Source organism: Staurois parvus, unplaced genomic scaffold, assembly GCF_062004578.1.
Source record: "Staurois parvus isolate SC_StPar_1 unplaced genomic scaffold, SC_StPar_1.0 ptg000081l, whole genome shotgun sequence".
NCBI classification, from domain to species: Eukaryota; Metazoa; Chordata; class Amphibia; order Anura; family Ranidae; genus Staurois; species Staurois parvus.
Window position 1 is genome coordinate 13,205,455 of NW_028317877.1, and position 25,672 is coordinate 13,231,126.

Here is a 25,672-nt window from a genome sequence, read left to right on the forward strand (position 1 = left end):
GGCTTGAGTTCTACTTTAGGCTTTCATAATCTTATTATGTGAGCACATACGGTGAAAATGCCACACACATCATAGCTATTACACATAGTTTGAAACAATGGATCTGGCTGACTTGACAAATATGTCAGTTTATGTAACTTGTCCGACATGCAAACATCATTTCTTATTATCACTGATTATCTCTGTTCTTAAAGTTCATAGCATGCAGGGAATCTGTACATCCTACTTGTACTGTGGTCAATAACCTAGATGTTATCACATTCAATGGATATGTGGGTGTACACAGCAGTCATTCGCTAGTCAGTTCTGATAATAAAATGTTACTAAACCCACAACAGTAAAATCAGTCTGTATATGTAGTAAAGCATGCTTGTTATACTCATTGAGAAATCTAAGGGGTTTTCTCTTCTGCATTGTGTAAAAAGGCTGTTTGATCCTTTCTTCTCTGATCCTCCCCTTTTTCAAGCGACCACCTCTTATCTCCTGATAAGACAGACTGAACCGTAGGCATTTTGCACATGCTCAGTTTGGTGTGTATTGATAGAGAGGTTTTTGTTTTCGTGGGAGAATGCATGTGATCAGCACAGGGCCAATCAGCACAGTCCAGGCAGAGGGTCAGGGGTTTTGCATCCTCCTAGAGCAGAAAGAAAACTCCTAGAAGCTTTAGCTAGTGCTTTGCTAACCACTGATAGAAGCCACAAGACTGCTCTAATTTCTGATGAGAAAAGGTATTTAGCAGTTTATATTTACTAAAATAATTGCATTTCCATGTTGTGTGTATTGTGGGAGACCACATATAGTGAATGCAGGGTCCTGGGTTTAGTAACACTTTCAGATAATTCAAGACAAGTATATAGCTTGCTAAACAATCAAATAACTCTATTTCTTTTCAAACATCAAGTTCTAGTACAGGGGTTTTAACCTGGGATAATGGAACCAAATGAATGGAATGTGGGACTGGATATCTTAAAATTGTTAGATTACAATCTAACTAATAATCTGACCATTAAATTATAATAACTATCAACATTTTCACTGGCAGTATTGGGGTCGCTCACCAACCAGATGTCTGATCGCTCAGCTCAAATTGGCTTGATGTGTCAGATGACATGTGAGTAACATTGTCAGTAATTGTCAGGCTCGATTGCACAAAAGCAACAGCTAAATCTTGTGATTTGACATACAGCATCTGTAAACAATCATACAGTATACATATACAATTATTATTAAAGTGTATCTCCACTTTCATGGGGAAAAAAATGGCACATGAAAAAAAATAATATAGTGTACACAATTGTGACACATGTCATATTGTACTTGAATGTTATTAAAAATGACCTTTCCTTTTCAATCTGCTGTGCTATAATTGTATGTAAAATGCAAATGCAATATGGCTACCAGAAGGAATTCTGCACACAGATGGTGTACAGAAAGCCCGACAGAACTGTCATGTCCTGCTTGTGTGTTTGGCTTAATGATTTTCCCAGAAGTCTGCACTAAGATATAAGTCAGATTTTGGGCATCCCGGGAACAAAAATGTCATTTTTGGTGAGATACCCCCAAAGGGAAATCATCCGCCTGCTTAGATGGTGCCTTTGTGACTGAAGTTGCCAATTTATTTGCGGTGTCACGAGGTACAGTAGTAAAGGTTATGATGGCCTATACAGTTTCTGGGAAAACGTGGTCTGATCAGCATAAGCAAACTCAACATGGTCAACTGGCCGAAAGAGACAAAATGACAGTGCACAGGATTGTGACCCGGAACAAGAAAACAACTGCTGCAAAAGTGACTGCTGAGCTCAATCTCAGTCCCAGGAAGATTGAGATTGAGCTCTGCAGTCACTTTTGTGTGTATGTATATATATATACACACACACACACACACATATATATACATTCAGGTCCATAAATACTGGGACATCGACACAATTCTAACATTTTTGGCTCTATACACCACCAAAATGGATTTGAAATGAAACAAACAAGATGTGCTTTAACTGCAGACTCTCAGCTTTAATTTGAGGGTATTTACATCCAATTCAGGTGAACGGTGTAGGAATTACAACAGTTTGCATATGTGCCTCCCACTTGTTAAGGGACCAAAAGTAATGGGACAATTGGCTTCTCAGCTGTTCCATGGCCAGGTGTGTGTTATTCCCTCATTATCCCAATTACAATGAGCAAATAAAAGGTCCAGAGTTCATTTCAAGTGTGCTATTTGCATTTGGAATCTGTTGCTGTCAACTCTCAAGATGAGATCCAAAGAGATGTCACTAACAGTGAAGCAAGCCATCATTAGGCTGAAAAAATAAAACAAACCCATCAGAGAGATAGCAAAAACATTAGGCGTGGCCAAAACAACTGTTTGGAACATTCTTAAAAAGAAGGAACGCACCGGTGAGCTCAGCAACACCAAACGACCCGGAAGAGCACGGAAAACAACTGTGGTGGATGACCAAAGAATTCTTTCCCTGGTGAAGAAAACACCCTTCACAACAGTTGGCCAGATCAAGAACACTCTCCAGGAGGTAGGTGTATGTGTGTCAAAGTCAACAATCAAGAGAAGACTTCACCAGAGTGAATACAGAGGGTTCACCACAAGATGTAAACCATTGGTGAGCCTCAAAAACAGGAAGGCCAGATTAGAGTTTGCCAAACGACATCTAAAAAAGCCTTCACAGTTCTGGAACAACATCCTATGGACAGATGAGACCAATATCAACTTGTACCAGAGTGATGGGAAGAGAAGAGTATGGAGAAGGAAAGGAACTGCTCATGATCCTAAGCATACCACCTCATCAGTGAAGCATGGTGGTGGTAGTGTCATGGCGTGGGTATGTATGGCTGTCAATGGAACTGATTCTCTTGTATTTATTGATGATGTGACTGCTGACAAAAGCAGCAGGATGAATTCTGAAGTGTTTCGGGCAATATTATCTGCTCATATTCAGCCAAATGCTTCAGAACTCATTGGACGCCGCTTCACAGTGCAGATGGACAATGACCCAAAGCATACTGCAAAAGCAACCAAAGAGTTTAAGGGAAAGAAGTGGAATGTTATGCAATGGCCAAGTCAATCACCTGACCTGAATCCGATTGAGCATTTCACTTGCTGAAGATAAAACTGAAGGGAAAATGCCCCAAGAACAAGCAGGAACTGAAGACAGTTGCAGTAGAGACCTGGCAGCGCATCACCAGGGATGAAACCCAGCGTCTGGTGATGTCTATGCGTTCCAGACTTCAGGCTGTAATTGACTGCAAAGGATTTGCAACCAAGTATTAAAAAGTGAAAGTTTGATTTATGATTATTATTCTGTCCCATTACTTTTGGTCCCTTAACAAGTGGGAGGCACATATGCAAACTGTTGTAATTCCTACACCGTTCACCTGATTTGGATGTAAATGTCAAATTAAAGCTGGAAGTCTGCAGTTAAAGCACATCTTGTTCGTTTCATTTCAAATCCATTGTGGTGGTGTATCGAGCCAAAAATGGTAGAATTGTGTCGATGTCCCAATATTTATGGACCTGACTGTATAGATAGATAGATAGATAGATAGATAGATATGTATACATAGATACACATATATACACATATACTTAAGTCCTTATAATATATTTTCTTTCAACTGTTCTGTTCTTGGCTACCCATATTTAATGTAAAATCAAACTACTGCATCTTGAGAAGGTTTACTGGTATTAAACCCACCTGATTTTTTTTTACAGTCTGGTGAGAATTTATAGGGACACAGTATATTGGGGAATTTCATATGGGTCTGTAATCAAACAAAGTTACAAAATCCCTGCAGTAGCAGAGTCTCAGCTTTTTCATTCTTCTAGGACATATTAATTAAAAACATTCTAAAATAACTTTTTTTTTTTAATATTCTGCACTTAAGATTCCATGATGATAGTTCAATAACACAGTCTTGGTATGTTTGAAAGACACATTTGGAAAAAAACTCCATATAGCTAAGCAGCATGGTATCCGTGTGTCTTACTAGTAAAACTTTGAAGAGTAATGGCAGAAGGAAGACCAAGTGGTCCATCAAGCCTGCCCCATTTTTTTCTATATGTTTTTTTTTTCTTTTTACTTTTTGATAGGAGTATAGAGCATGGCAGTTATGATAATGTTCTCCTAAAAACAGCATATATAGAACATTAGGTGTTTGTGCCATTGAGAGTTTTTTTTTATTGTTTAAATCAAATTAAAAAAAAAAAAGGAACATTGATTTGGATCATTTTTTTTCTGTGTTTTAGTGGATGTTAGACTACTTTCACACTGTTCCGCTGAAAAATGCATCAAAAACACGTGTTTTTGCTGCTTTTTTGCTGTGGTGCGTTGCCTTTTTGATGCATTCGTGCTGCGTTTTTCCCCACAGGACAAAGCACTTCCCACAGGTGCGTCGCGTTTTTGCAGTTTCCATTAATTTCAGTGGACAGATGCTTTTTTTTGTGTGTTTTTTTTAAACTGAACACTCATGCACCAAAAATGCAGCAAGCAGGATTTTTTTTCCACTACTAAAGCGCAACGGATCAGTGAGAAGTTTTCTTCCGCCTTTCTTTCACTTCGTTAACTGAAGAATGCACCAAAAGCGGATCAGTGTGAAAGCAGCCTTACTTGGGGCTTCCACCTCGGTATGTTGGTGAAGGGGATGATTCCACGTCAACTCTTAAGGTCTCACTGGCATGCAAAAAGACTTGAGCACCTCTACATGGACTATCGCGTCTTATCAACATGAAATGTTGTAATTTCAGTAAAATCTAATATAAAACAATCATCACACAATAAGCGACCTAAGAAAGTTCAACAGTCAAATATAACTACTAAGATCACCCAATATTAATACTCACAAATAAATACAGGAGAGTTATTCATAAATATGGTTGGTGAACTAAATGCTTGAAATTATTTGTTCATGATCCATTGGTGGCATAAAAGAGGAAAAAAGTAGAGCTGAAAATCTCAGCAACAACCTACTAAGTGGAGACCAACAAAAGAGGTTATATTGAATAAATTGCACTGATTTTTTATTTATTTTCTTATATAATGTTTCTGTTTTTTTTATTTCTGCTTTAATTAATTATAAGTTCTACAAAGGCTCAAAATAAAGGTCAGCATGTTCAAATGCCAAAGGTAACAGCAAATAGTGACTCAGTACTGTGTAAATAGAGACCTATCAGCACAGAAAGCTTCTAACAACTAAATTCAACAGCTCTAGTTAACTTCATACGTAAAAAAACAAAATCTCAAAAAACTGAGACAGGTAAAAAGTAAGGCTTTGTAGTCACCTCAAGCACTTGTCGGGCTCTTCTTCATCTCGGACACTGAATTCTGTCTGGACCATCTCCTGTTTCAGTTCTCCGATCTCTGTGGCGATGGTGTCAATGAGCTGGGGAAGGACAAAACACACTGACGTGAGCTGGTTGGAGAGGCGTGTTAGCAGGCAGGTTTAGTCACTTTGCTGTGAACAGGCAGCATAACTGTACGCCCTGAACTTCCCGTATCAGACAAGAGCATGAATCAGTGGCACAGAGGATGCAGCAAAGTAAACACGTCATTTTATACAATACATATAACAAATGACACTAGATCCCCCCCACCTCAGGCAATAACATACTTTCCCAGAGCATTTCCAAAACCCTTACCAGTTATCAACCACCGTCCTTACATCTATGGGATCAAAGTATCACAGGTACTAAATATTATGACTTAAAGCGATACTAAAGGTTCATTAAAAAAACAAACAAACATGTTATATTTACCTGTTCTGTGCAGTAGTTTTGCACAGAGCAGCCCAAAACCTCCTATTCTTGGGTCTCCCGCCTTCCTGTTGGGTGCCCCCATAGTAAGCAGTTTGTTATGGGGGCACCTGAGTAGGCGCACTCTCAAGCCTCTGCTCTGTGTGTCCATTCACACACAGAGCTGTGGCTCGGCCCCACCCCCTCTGTCTCCTCATTGGCTCACTGGCTGTGATTGACAGCAGCAGGAGCCAATGGTTCCTGCTGCTGTCTCAGCCAATGAGGAGGCACAGACTAGAGACAGTCGAGGTTCTCATGGACATCGCTGGATCGTGATGGGGCTCAGGTAAGTATTAGGGAGGCTGGGGGACTGCTGAATACAGAATGGTTTTTACCTTCATGCATAGAATGCATGAAGGTAAAAAACCTTGAGCCTTTACAACCACTTTAAAGGTAACATTTTACACTCAATTTCTCAAAGGGATTCTACTTTTCAAAATAACATTCTTCACTTTTTCCCACTTTTGTGATTACATAGAAAGAAAAGAACAGAGGAGAACAAAACAATGTGGCTAAGGGCTCATTGACACGGGCAGCAAAAAGTAGGTGGTTGAGCAATTGTTTTAAAGAACTGGGATAAGCAAAAAAAATTGTGATGCAACGATATATCAGCCAGCGAAGATGATAGGCTAAAAATATTGTTATCGGAGTTTTGCTGATAGAAAAAAAAAAAGCGCTGATAATGATAACTGACTTTAAAGTAAAATCGCATCCTATTGACTTTAATGCAAAATCGAGTCCAACTTACTTCAGTGGAAAAACACCCACTATTGACTTCAATGCAAAATTGCATCCCACTGACTTCAATGCAAAAATGCATCCCATTGACTTCAATGCAAAAAATGTGTCCCACGGACTTCAATGCAAAAATGCGTCCCATTGAATTCAATGCAAAAATGTGCCCCACTGACTTCAATGCAAAAATGTGTCCCATTGACTTCAATGCAAAATTGCATCCCATTGACCTTAATGCAAAAGCACCCCTATTGACTTCAATGCAAAATCGTGTCCCATTGATTTCAATACAAAAACACTCTAAGATTTTAATTTTATATATATTTCATTTTATTTTCTGTCCAATTTTTGTGTTTCTTTCAGTAAAAGTTATTTTACGTTACAGGAATGTATTTTTTATATTCATATTCATTTAAATTCATGATTTTAATTAAAACATTGAACATAATACAATTATATAAAAAGAATATATATATATATATATATATTTTTTTTTTTTTAATTTATTTTTTTTTTTAACTGTCAATTTTGGTTTTCAGCCAATTGCATCTGGAATTTTTTGTTTTGGTCAAGAATTTTCATTTTGGTGCACCAATAAAAAAAAAAAAAAAAATCACGCATTTGTACACAAAACACTAAATGAATACCATTTTGAAAATCCTTACTATTTTGGAGAAAATTCTCATGATTTCATCTCTGTAATTCAAAAGATAACAGCATCTGTTCTGCCAAAAAGGAGGTGTAACAGCAGGGATTGCATCATATCCTCTCCTCTCTCTCTGCAGCAAAAGGAAACTACAGTTCCCATCAACCACAGGGAATTGTAGTAAATGTGGGCGGGTACACTAGGCCTTTACATGTTAATTATGTCTGTGAGTCTCAGTCTGCGCACCACTGCAAGTTGGGCTGAATTACATCACTGCTTTCTGGAGAAAGAACTACAGAAGGGAGGCGCCTAGACCTAGGCTGGGGGAATAAGAGGCATAGCAGCCACCGGCTTTACAAACAGGAAACCAAAGCGAATTAACGGTTTGATTTAAAAACTAATAGGCTTTTAAAGAACAACTACTTAGTGAAGCAGAAGATGGATGACATATTCAGTGAAGGCAGGAAATCAGCAACAAGGACATGTAAAGAAGTTTTTGCCTGTAGGTCTGCAGTAAACAGACTAGCAAGGAGTACCAGATAGTGAAATTTAAAGTGTTACTAAACCCACAACAGTAAAATCAGTCTGTATATGCAGTAAAGCTTGCTTGTTATACTCACTGTGGAACCTAAGGGGTTAAGCCTCTGCATTGTGTAAAAAGGATGTTTGATCCCGACTTCTCTGATCCTCCCCTTCTTCCACGTTATCCATTTCATCTCCTGATAGAACAGAGCCTTCGGCACTCTGCACATGCTCAGTTGGGTGTGTATTGCTAGAGAGTTTTTTATTGTTCTTTGGAGAGTGCATGTGATCAGCACAGGGCCAATCAGCACTGTCCAGACAGTGGGTCAGGGGTTATGCATTCTCATAGGTCAGCTAGAGCAGAATAAAAACTCCTCCTACAAGATCAACCTGTGCTCTGCTGGACACTGATAGAAGCCACAAGACTGCTCTAACTGCTGATGAGAAAAGGTATTTAGCAGTTTATATTTACTACAATAATTGCATTTCCATGTTCTGTGTACTGTGGGAGACCAGATATAGTGAGTGCAGGGTCCTGCGTTTAGTAACACTTTAACCACTTCAAGTCACCCCCTTCTAGTCCAGGCTAATTTTCAGCTTTCAGTGCTATCACACTTTGAATGACAATTGCACAGTCATGCAACACTGTAACCATATGAATTTTTTAGCATTTTTTTGAGACACATAAAACTTTATTTTGGTGGTATTTATTCACCACTGGGATTTTTATTATTTTGCTATATAAATGAAAAAGTCCAAAAATGTTCAACAAAAAAAAGTGTTTTTCTACAAACATTTTGAAAATAAAAAATCTTTCTTCATAAACCTTGGGCAAAATGTATTCATCTATCTTTTTAGTAAAAAAAAATAATCCAAATTAGTTTATAACCAAAAATTATAATTAAAAAAAAAAAATTACATTTTTATTTTATTTTCCCATAAAGGCTGTAAAAGCAATCATTTCTCCTCTCTGGCTGCATTCCTGCAGCCATTGAGAAATACTGTGAGAGCTGTGATTGGTCACAGCTTGGCACATGGTACAAGGCTGTTGTGAATAGCCTTGTACCATGTGATCATTCACAGATTTCACTAGTCGTAAGCAATGTTGTCAGGAAGTGACATCTTGCTTACTACTATTCATGTGATCACTGACTGGCCAATCAGTGATCACATGAATCAGGACCTCACACAGAGGTCCCGTACAGCGATCGCGGTGCCTAGGACGCGTTCACAGGCAATGGATGCAGGGGGGACGTTTAGAAACACCCCCCCCGCATTGGCAGCGCTCCTGTCCGGCTCTTTATCTACATGGGCCGGACAGGAAGTAGTTAAGAGAGAAATATCAGCGATCTTGTCTAGGGGCTGTATTCACCTAAAGCCTGCCATACATGGCTCAAATTTTGACAGATTCCTTGTAACGTCCTCTGTGAGCTCTCAAACCTCTCCATTTCCTCGCACTTCTATTTGTTTGGAACAAGCAGTCCATGTTAGCTGCGGTCCCATACACTGCTCTATGCACACTACACATCCCATAGTCCATCTCAGGAGTAAACAATAGAGGGTGGCCATGTTCCTACATGTATTGGGACCATGGAGAGCAAATGTAGCCACCTCTACCAGGAAGTCAGATCTCAGCAGCAATGAAAATTGGAGGCGAGCAATAGAAGGGACTTTTTGAGGCAAGAATGCAGAGTTAAATAGAATTTTCCTTAAAGCAGAGCTTAGTGTCACTTCAAATATCACATTTTGGGTAAGGGTTAAGTGTTATTGTCAGGCAATAAAAAAGGAGAAAAGGATTATGGGCCAAATACTTCATGCTGGGCTCCTGTCACAAACAAATCTCTCCAAACTATGGCCCTCCAGGTGTTGAAGTACTACAAGTCCCATCATGCCTCTGCCTCTAGGAGTCTTGCCTGTGGCTGTCAGAGGCTTGCAAGGCCTCATGGGACTTGCAGTTCCTCAACACCTGGGGGGCCATAGCTTGGAGACCCCTGCACCTAGTCTAAAAATGATTTGTTAATCTTAGATATTTGTGAGGAGGGAATTGTGATGTCTTTGTGAAAATTTGGAGGGCTCTATATGTATCACTTACACTGCACTTATTACATCACTGGACAGTCTTAATGGTGCCCATAGACAACACTCATTAATAAATCTGCTTCTCCTCAAGAGAATAACTTTCTACCACGTTACTCCGTCTACTCATACCGGGCCAGAATATTACTGACACCAATGATAAGGCACTATTCCTCCCACTGACACCAATGATGGGGCACTATTCCTCCCGCTGACACCAAAAATAGGGCACTATGCCTCCTACCGACACTAATGATAGGGCACTATTACTCCCACTGACACCAATGATGAGGCACTATTCCTTCCACTGACATCAATGATGGAGCACTATTTCACCCACTGACACCAATGATGGGGAACTATTCCTTCCATGGACACCAATAATGGGACATTACTCCTCCCACTGAAACCAATGATAGGGCACTATTCCTCTTACTGACATCAATGATGGGGCACTATTCCTCCCACTGACACCAATGATGGGGCACTATTCCTCTTACTGACATCAATGATGGGGCACTATTCCTCCCACTGACACCAATGATGGGGCACTATTCCTCCCACTGACACCAATGATGGGGCACTATTCCTCCCACTGACACCAATGATGGGGCACTATTCCTCCCACTGACACCAATGATGGAGCACTATTCCTCCCACTGAAGCCAACAATTTGAAACTATTCCTCCCACTGATGGGGCACTATTCCTCCCACTGACACCAATGATGGGGCACTATTCCTTCCACTGACATCAATGATGGAGCACTATTTCACCCACTGACACCAATGATGGGGAACTATTCCTTCCATGGACACCAATAACCAATAATTACTCCTCCCACTGAAACCAATGATAGGGTACTATTCCTCTTACTGACATCAATGATGGGGCACTATTCCTCCCACTGACACCAATGATGGAGCACTATTCCTCCCACTGACACCAATGATGGAGCACTATTCCTTCCACTGACACCAATGATGGAGCACTATTCCTCCCACTGACACCAATGATGGAGCACTATTCCTCCCACTGAAGCCAACAATTTGAAACTATTCCTCCCACTGATGGGGCACTATTCCTCCCACTGACACCAATGATGGAGCACTATTATTATCACTGAAGCCAACAATGGGACACTATTCCTTCCACTGACACCAACAATTTGAAACTATTCCTCCCACCGATGGGGAACTATCTCTCCCGTTAATACAAATGATGAGGCATTGTTTACTCCCACTGATGAAAGGACATTTTCTTCTCCCACTGGCCACAGTCCGGCCCCCCTAAAGACTGAAGGTCAAATAAACTGGCCCTTCGTTTATAACAGTTTGGAGACCCCTGGTCTAGCGGATCAGATGACAGTCAGATGTCAATGGACAGGTGGTCCATTTACATCTGACTGCCTCATAGAGAACAGTGAGCTGTGTCCGTGTCCGCTCTGCACAAGTGGAGTTGACATGGACTGGTCATCCGCCTGCTCAGCGGGAACAGCGGACAGGTCCCCTGCTGAGCAGGCAGATCCGCTTGGTGGAGTCCACCCTGTGTGAAAGAGGCCAAAGTGTAGAAAAGTGCAAAAATGCTTCCCTGGGAACTTGAGTGCGGGGCATTTTTTTTACGCCCCTGTACATTGTGTGTAAATACGTGCTTATCGCCTTAAGAGGCATTAAAAAAAAAAATGCCAGCCACCCCTGAAAGCAGCGTTTTAACGGCTGGGTGCATAAGACCTAAAGTTGGCCAAACACTTGTAGATTTTCAAACATTCACACAAGCTTTCTCATCAGTGAATTCAATGATGTGATTAAAGTACTTCCTTGCTTGTAACATTGGGGAATTAATGGACTTTCCCTAACAAAAACTACATTCATTTCTTGGAAAACCTTTTTTGGAATCGAACACATGTCTTTCTGTTCCTTTGAATTTTATCGCCAGAGTGGTCCAAAGCCACTGTCGATCTGATAGCACTAATGATTAGAAAATCGAAGGAGTGTTCTTCTGCTAGTGTATGGCCAGCTTTAGGCCATCCTAATCTACACACTTTGCCCGTATTGAGCACCCAGTTTATAACCACCACTGTGCAACCTACCAATCAGATCTAATCAGGTCCGCCTGTCAGTTTTTCAGGCAGACCTAACTGGTCGGATGGTCCATGGACAGGCGGGTGTAAATGGACTGGGATCCCCTATGACTAAGTCAGGAGTGACGAAACGCGTCAGGGCGTGGCTGTGCGACGACCAAAAGTGACGCTACCCGGAACCGGAAGTGATGCGGGAGCATCTGAGACAGAAGGCCGGCGATGGTGAGAGCACTGATTCGGCTTTCCTTACACTAAGAGGTTACTAAAGCTACCATCTTTGGGCTTTTCATTTATTTTCATCTTGTAAGTGGCACTCTATTGTAGCAATAAAGAATCGTTTAGTTGGTACTGCACCATTTGGGCCTTTCTCGGTTTTTTTTCTCCTACATGGTCATTTGAGTTTGGATCATTGGGAGGAGGAATTTGTGTGCTGGAGTTTGGGAGAGCTTGTCCTGGGATTCCAATGTTTCAAGATTAAGGAGAATAAAACATCACAGTGGTCTGATTAATTTCTTGGAAAATCATCCATTAAAGCCTAGTGTGCCAACCATGAGAGTGGGAGGCAACACTTTTTGGTGAGTGCACACCTGAGAGGGGAGCACTGCACATATATTAATGTATTTATTTTTGCACAAGCTTTCCTCACGGGGTGATTGTTTTGTGGACAGATTCATTTGGACTTTCTTTTTGGAATATCATTAATTTTCGCTATTTCATTAATTATTTTTTATGTGCAAAATATTATTTATTTTATTTATATATTTTTATAAGAGGTCTCTGCACTGATAATTGATTTATGCGCCACCTGAATACTTTTTGATGTGTTTTCTTTCTTTGAGACTCAGATTAAGCCTGCTAAAAAAAAAAGATGAATGGAGGAGGGCTGCATCCTCTTCCGTTTGAGTGGACTGGATCAGAGGCAGCTGGGTGTAAACAGAGAGTCCATTTACACAAGGCTTTGTCCGTTTCCACTCAATCCCATAGACACCTGTGGAGAGATCGCAAAACAGGCGTTGGGAAAAGGAACCCTTCCAATCTGAGAGACCTGAAGAAGTTGGAGAAAGAAGAGTGATCCAAAATTTCAGTAGAGAGGTGTAAGAAACGCATTGATGGTTACAGGAAGCCATTGACTTCAGTTCCAAGGGGCGGGCTGCCAGATATTAAGTTGAGGGTGCCAATAATTTTGTCCAGTCCATTTTTGGAGTTTTGGGTGGAATGTGTCTGATTTGGCTTTTTATTTCTCCACTTTTTTGTGTCATACCAATACAAAGAAATAAACATGAGAAGACTTAAACACTTGTAATTGCAACAATTTTCTGGGCAAAGTGGTGCATAAGACATGCTGGCAGGTTAATTGGATCCTGTCTAAATTGTCCCTAGTATGTGTATGTATGAATGTGAGTTATGGACCTTAGACTGTACACCCCTTGAGGGTTAGGGACTGATGTTAATGTTCAATATATATGTGTAAAGCGCTGCGTTAATTGACGGCGCTACATAAGTACCTGAAATAAATAAATTAATTATCTGACAGAAATGCAGGGGTGCCAATATTTTGGCCATGACTGTGTACGGATATAACTTCTGACTCTTTTACATCCTGAATATTTAAATGTTCATAAGACATTTGTAATTTTATGAGCCTATGTGTATTATTGCACGTTAAGAGTAAATACCACCTGGCATCGGCTTCTCTTCCAATCTTTCTTTTCTCCTCTTACCCCCACTTTTTCTATACTACCTCTTTACATACATTGTTCTATGAATATCATTATAGCCATCATCTGCTCTCTCTTAGACAGACATACTTCATATCATAAATGTTATATCTGTTGAATTATCCCAGGATCGGGCCATTGATCAAAATTCCCTATTGACTCAGTCAATTCAATAGTACTCAATATCCACGGGCGATATATTCCTGTGTAAATGATACTCTTAGTTTTCCAGTTTTAACCATATAAATGACCATGCACAGATATATACTGTTTTTTGGTATCATGTATTTCCTATGTATTACTTAATGAACGGATATTAAACTACCGGGCACTTAAACCCCCTTCCTGCCAAGGCCAATTTTTAGCTTTCAGTGCGGAATTTGAATGACAATTGCACGGTCATGCAACACTGTACACATGGAATTTTTATCATTTTTTCACACAAATAGAGCTTTCTTTTGGTGGTATTTACTTGCCGCCGGGTGTTTTTTTTTTTTGTGCTACAAAAAAAAAGAGCAAAAAGTTTACATTAAAAAAACATTTTTCCTTGTTTCTATTATAAAATTTAGCAAACAGGTATTTTTTCTCATTCACTGATGTGCGTTGATTAGGCAGCACTGCTGGGCACTGATAGGTGGCACTCATGAGGTGGAACAGATAGGCAGCACTGATCAGTAGCTTTGATGAGCTGACACGGATGATGCTGCACTGATATGCAACAATGATGGGCACTAACTGGCGGCACTGCTGGGTGGCACTGCTGGGCACAGGTGGGTGGCACTGCTGGGCACAGGTGGGTGGCACTGCTGGGCACTTGTGGGCGGCACTGCTGGCACTGATCATCAGTGCCGATCCTTCCTCTGACAATTGCCCATTATCGGCAGTACTTTCCTCGCGCTGTGACAGCGTGAGGAAAGTGCAGCCAATAAACTGCAACTGCATTTACTGGTGATCTGCTGTGTCATTGGACACAGCTGATCACGTTCTAAAAGGCCGCTGTGATTGGCGTTTGCCGGGTGCGAGCGTTCTAGGAGGATGTCATATGACACCCTCATAGAACTGGACAACCGCGCTGTAGCCATCATTTGGCTATAACGTGGTTGGTAAGTGGTTAAACAAAATAATATCTTGTGGACTATCATGCTTAGGTTCAAAAAGATAGAAGAGAGTTTACTACCATTTAAGAAATATGAAAAATGCACAGAATTCTATACTGTGTACTTATCTCTCTCCAAAGCTCTGAATGCCATTTTTCTCTGCTGTTCTACTCTTCTGTTATCAACATGAGTTACATCTGGCAGCTTTTTCCGACACCAAGACCTTAAAAGGTGACAGGGGAGGGAGCTGCAGCACTCAGCCTGTGACTCATATCCACAGCTGCACTTGTTCTGCATACTGTGTGAAGGGGAGTGTGTCCCTTCCCTCCAGTCAGGGCTCAGAGCTGTCGGCTCAGTAAAGACTTTAGATCCCTGCCCCCTGCTGCTTGAGTGAAGAAGAAATCCTTTCATCTTTGTGTTTTCAGAAAGATCTACAGAAGAAGAAATGTATGCAGATACACAGCTAGAACTAATGTAGGAGATTTTGTTTAATCTCTGTGTATCACCTAATGGTAGCCACTTCACTGGGTATATGTAAGGGTTTACAACCACTTTGCACTAAAATCTTATAAAAGCTTTAAAATGTTAATTAGTTACTTTTCTGTGTATTTACAGTTTCCTAAAAAAAAATGAATGTTGCTATACTGCATTTATTTCCATAAATACAGCAGATTTCTCCATTACTGTCATTCTCAATGACAGCTCTACCCATCCATGGCCACTCCAAGAATATTTTATGGGATGGTTTCCCTTATACACGCATAATAAAACACAACTACCTTTCTGGAAAAAAATAAAGCACAAATGCTGGCAAAATCTGTCTTCTGCTGAATTATTAGCTTGTAGTGGGTGGCAGCTCGTTGTTTCAGAATAACGCTAGGCATCAGATGAACTTTGTAAGGAAGGCTACAGACCAGGGGTCTCCAAACTTTCTAGGCAAAGGGCTAGTTTACCTTCAGACTTTAGGAGGGCTGGACCTGAGTAGAAAAGGTCCCGATGTCAGTGGAGCAAAAACAATGCCCCATCTTTGGTGTCAGTTGGAGGAATTGTGCCACATTGTTGGTGTCAGTGAGAGGAATTGTGCCCCTTCATCGGTGTCATTGGGAGAAATTGCGACCCATCGTTGGCGTCATTGGGAGGCAATGTGCCCCATAATTAGTGTCATATGGAGGAATAGCGTCCCATCATTTGTGTCAGTAGGGGAAAGTATGCCCCATCAGTGGTGTCAGTGGGCCCCATTGTTGGTGTTACTGGGAGAAATTGTGCCCCATAGTTGGGTGTCATTGGGAGGAATTGTGCCCCATCATTGGTGTCAGTGGGGGGAATTATGCCCAATTGTTGAGATCAGTGGATGAAATAGTGCCCCAAGGGCCAGATAAAAGCAAGCGAAGGGTCGCATCTGGCCCTCAAGCCGCAGTTTGGAGACCACTGCTATAGACTGCAATTTTTCTTTCCTGCTACCACGGGTTTCAGGAAACAAAATTGATCGATTCACTGATCGACACAGTCAATGCGGGAAGCCATCCCTGCTTGGAGAACACAGTGATTACTGGCAATAATTGCATGCTAAAAATGGATTGACTTGGGCACAATCAGCCTGCCTATAGATGGATCAAATCTCAGACAGTTGCTGCTGAACAGGCCAAGATTTGAACAATCTATGGCCTGCTTAAATATAAGTTCACTTTTTAAAAAATGATATAAAAAATGCACATTTTTTTTCAGGTATAAAGATGCGCATATACTATTTTTTTAAGGAGCCTGGAAAGCATTGCACCAGCGATCAGCAGATCGCTGGTGCCATGCAGGACTCCTGCAGCCTGTCAGTGTTAGCTGTCTGTCTGTACCCACTCCTGCAGCCTGGCAGTGGGAGCGGTCTACCTGTACCCACTCCTGCAGCCTGTCAGTGAGAGCTGTCTGCCTGTGCCCACTCCTGCAGCCTGTCAGTGAGAGCTGTCTGCCTGTGCCCACTCCTGCAGCCTGTCAGTGAGAGCTGTCTGCCTGTGCCCACTCCTGCAGCCTGTCAGTGGGAGCTGTCTGCCTGTACCCACTCCCGCAGCCTGTCAGTGGGTGCGGTCTACCTGTACCCACTCCCGCAGCCTGTCAGTGGGAGCTGTCTGCCTGTACCCACTCCTGCAGCCTGTCAGTGGGATCTGTCTGCCTGTACCCACTCCTGCAGCCTGTCAATGGGAGCTGTCTGCCTGTACCCACTCCTGCAGCCTGTCAGTGGGAGCTGTCTGCCTGTACCCACTCCTGCAGCCTGTCAGTGGGAGCTGTCTGCCTGTACCCATTCCTGTAGCCTGTCAGTGGGAGCAGTCTGCCTGTACCCACTCTTGTAGCCTGTCAGTGGGAGCTGTCTGCCTGTACCCACTCCTGCAGCCTGTCAGTGGGAGCTGTCTGCCTGTACCCACTCCTGCAGCCTGTCAGTGGGAGCTGTCTGCCTGTACCCACTCCTGCAGCCTGTCAGTGGGAGCTACTGATCAACTAACATATATGAAGGGGTTCCAATGACAAGACACAAATTTAAAAAAAAACAAAACAAAAAACCTTCAAGTAGTTGAAAAGTCTAAATTTGTTAATGCATTCTCTGTAAAAATGCTCCAGTACCTGTCCTAGCTTCCTCATCCAAAAACACTTACCTAACTTCATGGTTCCAGCGCTGCATCCTAATGTCATGGCTCCAGAGCTGCATCCGGCTCCAGCACCGCTCCCCCACTTCCGGCTTTCACAGAAGAAACTAAAGGCAGCAAAGCCATGGGCTCCTGCTGCCATCAGTCAATAGGGGAAACATGGCTTACTAGTGCTGTTTCTGTCTATGGAAGCACACAGCCCGGCTTGGGAGCGCACCTCCTTAGCATCCAGCTTGAGAAGCCAACAGTGCCAGTGGGGACTGCTAGAAGTGGAGGAAAAGAGGAAAGCAGAAAGTATAACCTCTTTTTTTTTTAGGATTACTTTAAAGGGTAACTCCACTTTTGTTAAGAAAAAAAAACAATCCCACTGGGTGACAAACGTACATTATAAGGATTTTAAAAGTAGATTCCTACCTGTTACTTTAGAAGTGATTAACCCTTTAGGGGAATCTCACCAAAACTAACATTTTTGTTGCAGAGAATGCCTAAAATCTAACTTAGTATCATAGTGCAGACTTCTGGGAATATCATTAGGCCAATTACACAAGCAGGAAATGACATCTCTGGTCGCTGGTACTCTGAGTACAGAACACCTCCAGGATGCCATATTGCATTGAATTTTTTTGAATTTGTCACGTGTCCCAGAAGACTACACGGGAAGGGGGAGCAAAACTTCTGCTTCCGATTGCCTAAGCAATTGCAGCGTAAGTGGGTACCTGTCAAAATTGGGTACCATCTCCCCTCCCCCCACTTCCCAAAGGTGTCAATTCTTAACAGGGAGCAGAGAACGAGACCTTAAAGCGGAACTTCCCCTTTTGGGTGGAGCTCTGCTTAAAATTTTGCCCCAATAGCACTGATCGAATGTACCAGGATTTTCGCTGGACAAACAAATAAGCACATTTTTTTTTCTTAATACACCGCCTAAAGGTGGGCCTCAACGCCAGTAGGACCAATAGTTTACAATCATCAATTCAACTATTTCCAAAGCAAAAAATCTGCATACGAATGTTCAAATATCTCAAGAGTTTTTCAAACTCTGCCATACAAAAATGTCTATTTCCTACAGGATGAATGTATATATGCAGTGTAAATCCATTATCATTCTGACAGATAACTCCTGACCTTGTATTTCAAATAAGTATCCGCTATAATGTGAGGAGTGGGGATGAGTACTTCCGGTTTCCAACGTTTGGGAATTGTAATCGCAGTCACCTTTCTAAGGCAATTTCCCTTTGTGAAGAATAAGGGAATATGTCGAATTTTAAGAAGAATTGCTTTTTTTTTTTTAACTACTAGCCTACAGGGCACTTATACCCCCTTCCTGCCCAGGCCAATTTCCAGCTTTCAGCGATGTCACACTTTGAATGACAATTGCGCAGTCATGCAACACTGTATCCATATGAAATTTTTTGCATTTTTTTGTGACTAATAGAGCTTTATTTTGGTGGTATTTAATCACCTCTGGGTTTTTTATTTTTTCTCAAACAAACCAAAAACCACAGAAAATTTTGAAAAAAAAGTTTTTCTCTTAGTTTTTGTTATAACATTTTGTAAATAAGTGATTTTTCTCCTTCACTGATATGTGCTAATGAGGCTGCACTGATAGGCTGCACTGATGGACACTGATAGGTGGCACTGATGGGCATTGACAGGCATCACTGATGGGCACTGAAAGGTAGCACTGATATATGGGACTGATAGGCGACACTGACTGGCACTGACAGGCGGCACTGATGAGCACTGATAGGCGGCACTGACTGGCGCTGATGGGTGACACTGAAAGGTAGCTCAGATGGGTGACACTGAAAGGCAGCTCAGATGGGCACTGATATGTGGCATTGATGTGCACTGGTAGCACTGATATGTGGCACTGGCACGAGGCACTGATGAGCACTAACACAATGGACACTGACAGGTGGCACTTCTGGGGTTACAATGATCATCAGGGCACACTGATCATCAGTGCCCTGATGATCAGTGTACATGTCCCCTCCGCGGAAAGCCGATCAGCATGACAGCTCGAGAGGAGAGAAATGCTGATAACCGGCATTTCCCTGTTACATGTGATCAGCTGTGATTGGACACAGCTGATCACATGACCGAGCCGACACCTTCGGCTCTTTCCGTGATCGGTGATCCGCTGTGTCCGAGGGACACAGCGCACAGCCAATCACCACACTGTGCACTCCCTGAGCCACGCATGCGCGGTGAGAATGGGAGGAGATCATATGACGTCCTCCCAGAACGAAAACCACCTTGTGTCCGTCATATTACTATATGGCGGGCGGAAGGTGGTTAAATCTTTTATTAAACTCTTTTTTTTCCATTACAAAAACACAGCAAAGTATCATTTACAAAATATAAACATTCCCCTAAGTTTTGCAATCCAACCTCCCCACTCACCCTCCCTCACCCAAATCCCCTTACAATTTACCCTGGTCCATATAGCTCTTCCCTTCTCTTTCCAACTCTCCATTTTATACCGGTGATCTTTCTCCTCAGTCCTCACTTCCGACTCTTCCGATTGCTTCTAACCGACTAAGTGCAATTACTGCAAATACAATGAACAAGAACGGCAAAGTGCGTAATCCTAGACTGCTGTACAGCCGGCCTGATGATGTTTCTATGGTATTTCTATTGTTAAATCATTTCGTAAGTAAAAGATCAAATAGAGAATACAGTGAGTCCTCAGATACACATTGGCTTATTTATCAAGGGAGTAACAAAAGAAATATTGTTGTAATCCAGAGAAACCAATCATATCAGAATGGTGCTCCAAGGATTTCGAAGGTCCTGAGACCACTTCAACCCAAGTCACAGATGCCAGAGCCCAACTTTTGACTTCACCAGTCAATAATACACTCAACCAAACCATTTCTCTTGTACACTGTGTCTAGGTGACGATAAACTACATCTAAACATTTGACATTCACAATATATTGCTGATTTACTGAAGACTGTGCACTTTGCAAGTGCAGTAGCACTCATTTTCCCCAGAACTTTGTGAATGTGGTGAGGGCTCTGTTGATTTCCATCTCCTCTTCCACAGTCTCCAATTCATCTGCTGATAGTACAGGGCTCTAGGAGTCACCCTGTACATGCGTGGTTTGGTGTGTATTGCTAGAGAGGGCGCATGTGATCAGCACAGGGCCAATTAGTGCTCTCCAGAGAGGGTCAGAGGTTATGCAAAGAGAAAAAAAAAAGCCACTTATAGACCTGGGTAGGTGACCAGTTTTTTCTTTGTATGTTAATTTTGAGGTTCAGTGGGTGCAATGGACACCCTGGCTGCCGTTGTGCTACATGCTGGGTGTCAGGTGCGCTCCCATGACCTTAATGAGGTTCACCTGCCCTTGTTTCTATCCATTTAAATGCATGTGCCTCCATTGTGAGGACTCTCAAGATTTATAGAGTTAGGACCACAGATACTCAGGGTGTCGTGATGTGGCTCTGTGGCTTACGTATGTATTTGCAAATGTGTGCTAACTAAACCCCTGTTTTTAAACGCATGTTCTTAGACAGGTTAATTTGGTTTTTGATAGTTGGCTAACTGGCTGTCAGTTTGAACTGGCTTTCTTATCCCCCTCTTTTGATAAGTTATACTTTTCCATGTTCCTTGCCGACAATAGCCATTATTAGACTGGGGTAGGCTGGCAAGTTGAACTGGATAGTCCTATTTTTTACTCAGAGGTTATGCAGCCTCATAGGACAGTCAGAGGAGAATGAAAACTCCTTCTACAAGCTTTAACCAGTGCTCAGCTGGACACTGACAGAAGTCACAAGACTGCTATAAACTGCTGATGAGAAAAGGTATTTTGCAGTTTATATTTACTAAAATAGAATTTCCAGGTTCTGTGTACTGTGGAAGACTGGACATAGTGAATGCAGGGTCATGGGTTTAGGATTGAATTCTTCCCACCAAACACCTCTGTAAGGGGCATCCTTTCCTTGACCACCAAGGTAAGGGACACACTTCCTCTCACTGAACATAACTGTAAGGAGTCACCTCTCTCATTGACCATTATGGAAGCGGTCACTTTCATAGTGGCCACCAATGTATGGGGACATCTCTCCCACTGATGACATGATTAAGAAAAACAGTGAACACCAATGCAATAACATATTTCTACGTTACAAATTATTTTACCATTCAGAGCAAGGGGGTGCTAAAAATTGATCCACATTGGGTGTAAAATACTTTAGGTATACCACATGTGCTTGAGAAGCCAATCACCATGACATTGTTATGTGAGAAGGAAGCAGAAATGGTAACCCTGGGTAAGTGACAACACAGGGCTCCAACACAGTAACTCAGCAGTAGAAGAGTGTGGGGATGGTTCGAGTTATATACCTAGTGAAGTGATTGGCCTTATGTCATACGCAGAGATGAAACAAATCCTCCTATTAAGTTGCACCTGTTTATTTGCAGTTTTTTCTTGAATGTGTTGAATTTATAAAGCTGTTCTAAGCTGTCAGAAAAAAGGGGTGCGGGAGCTAAAATTACACTCTGCAGAGCTCAGTGAGGAGAGCTCTGAGAGATGATTGGAAGCAACACACCAGAAAAAGGGGCAGAGAGTTGAAATTACACTCTTCAGAGCTCAGTGAGGAGAGCTCTGAGAGCTGATTGGAGGGAAGCAACCCACCAGAAATAAGGGGCGGAGAGCTGAAATTACACTTTGCAGAGCTTAGTGAGGAGAGCTCTGAGAGCTGATTGGAGGGAAGCAACCCCTCCCCGTGCCATCTGTACAGCGCACAGGAACAAAGCTGCGGCTGTCAATCTGTTGGAGATCTATCCCGTCACCATTTTTCTCTTGGTGTCAGAAAAACAAATAGCAGAGGCATGAGGAAGCAGACAGAAATGACACTTAAAGTGTTACTAAACCCACAACAGTAAAATCAGTCCTTATATGCAGTAAAGCATGCTTGTTTTACTCACTGTGGAACCTAAGGGGTTAATCCTCTGCATTGTGTAAAAAGGCTGTTTGATCCTGTCTTCTCTGCCCCTCCTCCTGTTGATATTACCACCTGATACAGACTGAATCCTTGGTCACATTCACATGCTCAGTTTGGTGTGTATTGCTAAAGAGGTTTTTTTTTTCCTTTGCAGGGTGCATGTGATCAGCACAGGGCCTATCAGCACTGTCCAGACAGCGGGTCAGAGGTTTCACATCCTTCTATAGAAGAAAGAAAACTCCTCCTACAAGCTTTAACCAGTGCTCTGCTGAAGTCACAAGACTGATATATACCGCTGATGAGAAAAGGTATTTAGCACTTTATATTTATTAAAATAATTGCATTTCCATGTTCTGTGTACTGTGGGAGACCAGATATAGTGAATGCAGGGTCCGGGGTTTAGTAACACTTTAATGCCTTGAATAGAAACACATTATAGATGGATATACTTTGTTCACATTTCATGCCTGAGGTTTACAACCACTTTAAGCACCAGTGGATGAGGGGTCTCTTTTCAAGGATAGCCTGTCAAGTCTTTAGGACCTTGTTTACTCTAGCAGACAGGCACAGTAAAAATAGGAGGCTAAGCCACAGTTTTAATGCCCCATTACAACCAAGGTGCAAGTTAGCATAGTTACCAGCCACGTTAGTATGTACTGCCACTGTTGCACTGTGGACTGGCAAAAATTAAACCAAAGGTCATGTTGGGCAGGCAGTACTGCTGCTGGCCATTCAAGTGAATAGGGCTGCAATGCTGCAGGCTTTATTAAGGGTGAAAACAGACATCCAGAAGGTGACATTATGCCTCCAAACTGAATGTCAAATATTTTGAAATGCAAACCACCACGGATCACTTTTTAGGTGGGAAGCAATAATGGCTGGAAGTGTAAACAAGCCCTAAAGTCAGACAAATGCACACTCCAGGATATGCCACTATGCACATTACAACTTTGATTTCAACTGCATTTTTCAGTTCTGCCGCCATCGTACAAGAAACATATTGTTGCTATGTTTGTGTCTCCTATTAAACATTGTGAGACATGGCAGAGTTATGCTTTACATCCTCCCAGCTACTTCCTGCTACTGTACAAATTGTCTTTGGAAATGAGCCAAACATAAAATAATAAAATACTGGATGGATCCGCTTTTTTTAGAATTGAGAATAATGAACGGATGTAGATGTGACCTTGCCAAGACACTAGAAAAATTTCAGAGGAACGGGATTTCACAATACGTACATCTATAAAACCACTAGATTTAGTTTTTTTTTTAGGAAAAGGAAACAACGTTCAGCATGGATTGCAATACATATGGCTGCCCATCCCTATCTACCTGGGCTTGTTCTCCACATTGCCGGAACCATACGACTTTTATCCCAGACTAGCTTCACATCGCTGTTGTGATTCATGAGTAAAAAGCTATTTCCTTTCCTTCACTTTATAAATTCAGTAACCAATCGGGGTTGCGTTACCAAACATGTTGTTTTAAACCAGTACATTCACGTGAATGGGCTGCCAATGAACCCCAATGGAGGAAGAAATGTCACTGTCCTTCCTGATACAGCATACCACCATATACATGCCAGGAGTGGTGCACTGTAGTGCGAACGTGTTGTGTCCGAGTGTTGGATGCCATTCCAAATAAATAGCAATGCTGTACACATTTCCATGCATTGCAGTCATTTTATCAGATGTTAGCGCAAGGCATGGGTGGGAATGGGCACTTACCCCACTTCCCTCCAATCAGAACTTTTTTGTGTTGCTTGCTAGGTGTCACACAGCCACCACTCAGCAGTCTTTTTGACAAGCTCTTCAATACATGCACAAAAGAATCTCCCTTCATTCTTGGGCTCCATGTACACGGGATGTTTGGAAAACACTTCTGAACGATGGAAACTGACTGCTGGAAAACGTAGGTTTAATAACGTCTGTTTAGCCGCGTTTACATATTGCGTTTATGCGCATTTGCTTTTAGAAGCGTTTTTTTAAAGATAACCTCAGGCAACCTTCCAAAATGCACAGAATGCCCTTAAAAACAGTAAAAAATTTTACTATTTCAGACATTTTGAGAGGAATAGAGAGAGCAGAAGCAGAGAGAGCAGTGTGTGTTGAGATTAGCTGTCTTTTCTGGTTGTATTCACTATGGATCCCATCGTGAGCATAATGTGGCATGTTCTACCATTTTTTCCTTCACACAAAACCTGGAACTGACTGCGCTGATGTACTGGGTCCATTTAAGTACATGTTAAACACTTTGCATGCATTTTTTATGATGAAAAAAGCTCTGGACAGCATCTGGAAATGGAACCGTTAGAAAAAACGCTTCTAAACGCAAACACTTATAAACACGATTAGCCGCGTTTACAAGTGTTTGAAACGCTGATAAAATCTACTCCTGAAGGTACGTTTGGTGCGTTCAAAAAACTGACTGTAAACTCAACTGCCTGTAAATGACATAGTGTACATGGACACATAGGAAAACATTAAGGAGAGTTCAGGGGCTGCTGAAAAAAAACACTGAACAGCTCCAGAACGTCAGTTTATCAGCTGCAGTTTACATGAACCCTTGTGGAAAGATTGTCTATTTTGTGCCCCAATGGTGGATGGTAGGGATCAACAGAGACTGAGAAGAGCCTGGCCAGGGGATTTTTCAAGAGTGGCAGCTGTGCGGCACCCAGCAGGCGGCACAGCAAAGACCTCAGAGAAGCAAGGACATCCAAGGATGGCACTTGGGGGGAGTTGCTGGCAGAGGACAGGGGGAGCATTATGCCCAGGTTCACATATATGCGGCTCGATACATCTCATGTGATTCGCACAGGAACTGCACTGCATTCCTGTGCAAATCACATGTGACTTGTGTGCGCTGCGATTGGAGCCATACATTTTGTATGGCTCTAATCGCACCGCACCCACACCAAAAAGGTGCAGGACTCTTTTGGGTCCACACTAGGAACGGATCGCTTGCGTATTCACACCTATGAGATCCGATTCTGCACATCGCACCGCATTTTGCGGACTGATTTCGGGTTGTTAACTCAACATACACACCCACAGCGGTTCGCATGAATGGGGCTCGATTCTGATGTGGTGCGGAATTCGCACAGAAAACGCTGCAAATTCTGCACCACATGATTGTGAACCCAGGCTTAACATGGTTGTAAACCTCATGCATGAAATATGAATAAAGCATAAATAAATCTCTCTATAGTGTGTACTTGTCTCAATCCAGAGCACTAACCAGAGGAAGGAGACAGCAGAGAGAAATGACACTATCAGCATGAGTCACTTATGATGAATTTTCCTGATACCAAGAGAAAAAATGGTGAGAGGTCTGTGATTGACAGCCTAAGCTCTGTTCTTGTCTGCTGTGTTATGGGGTGTGCATCCTTTTCCTCAAATCAGCTCTCCTCACTTAAGTAA

At 42.1% G+C, this 25,672-nt stretch overlaps 1 protein-coding gene across 3 annotated transcripts in view; it reads right to left on the bottom strand.

The window, feature by feature from the left end:
• RIN2 (Ras and Rab interactor 2) overlaps window positions 1-25,672 on the bottom strand; it is a 272,461-nt gene that overhangs the window by 130,889 nt on the left and 115,900 nt on the right. For 2 of the 3 annotated variants that reach the window (XM_089669793.1, XM_089669794.1), the window contains exon 3: window positions 5,291-5,391. In XM_089669793.1, coding sequence (XP_089525919.1) covers window positions 5,291-5,391 — 101 coding nt within the window. Of the gene's footprint in view, window positions 1-1,058; window positions 1,190-5,290; window positions 5,392-25,672 lie in introns of all 3 variants that reach the window. The other variant, XM_089669795.1, reaches the window with a different exon arrangement.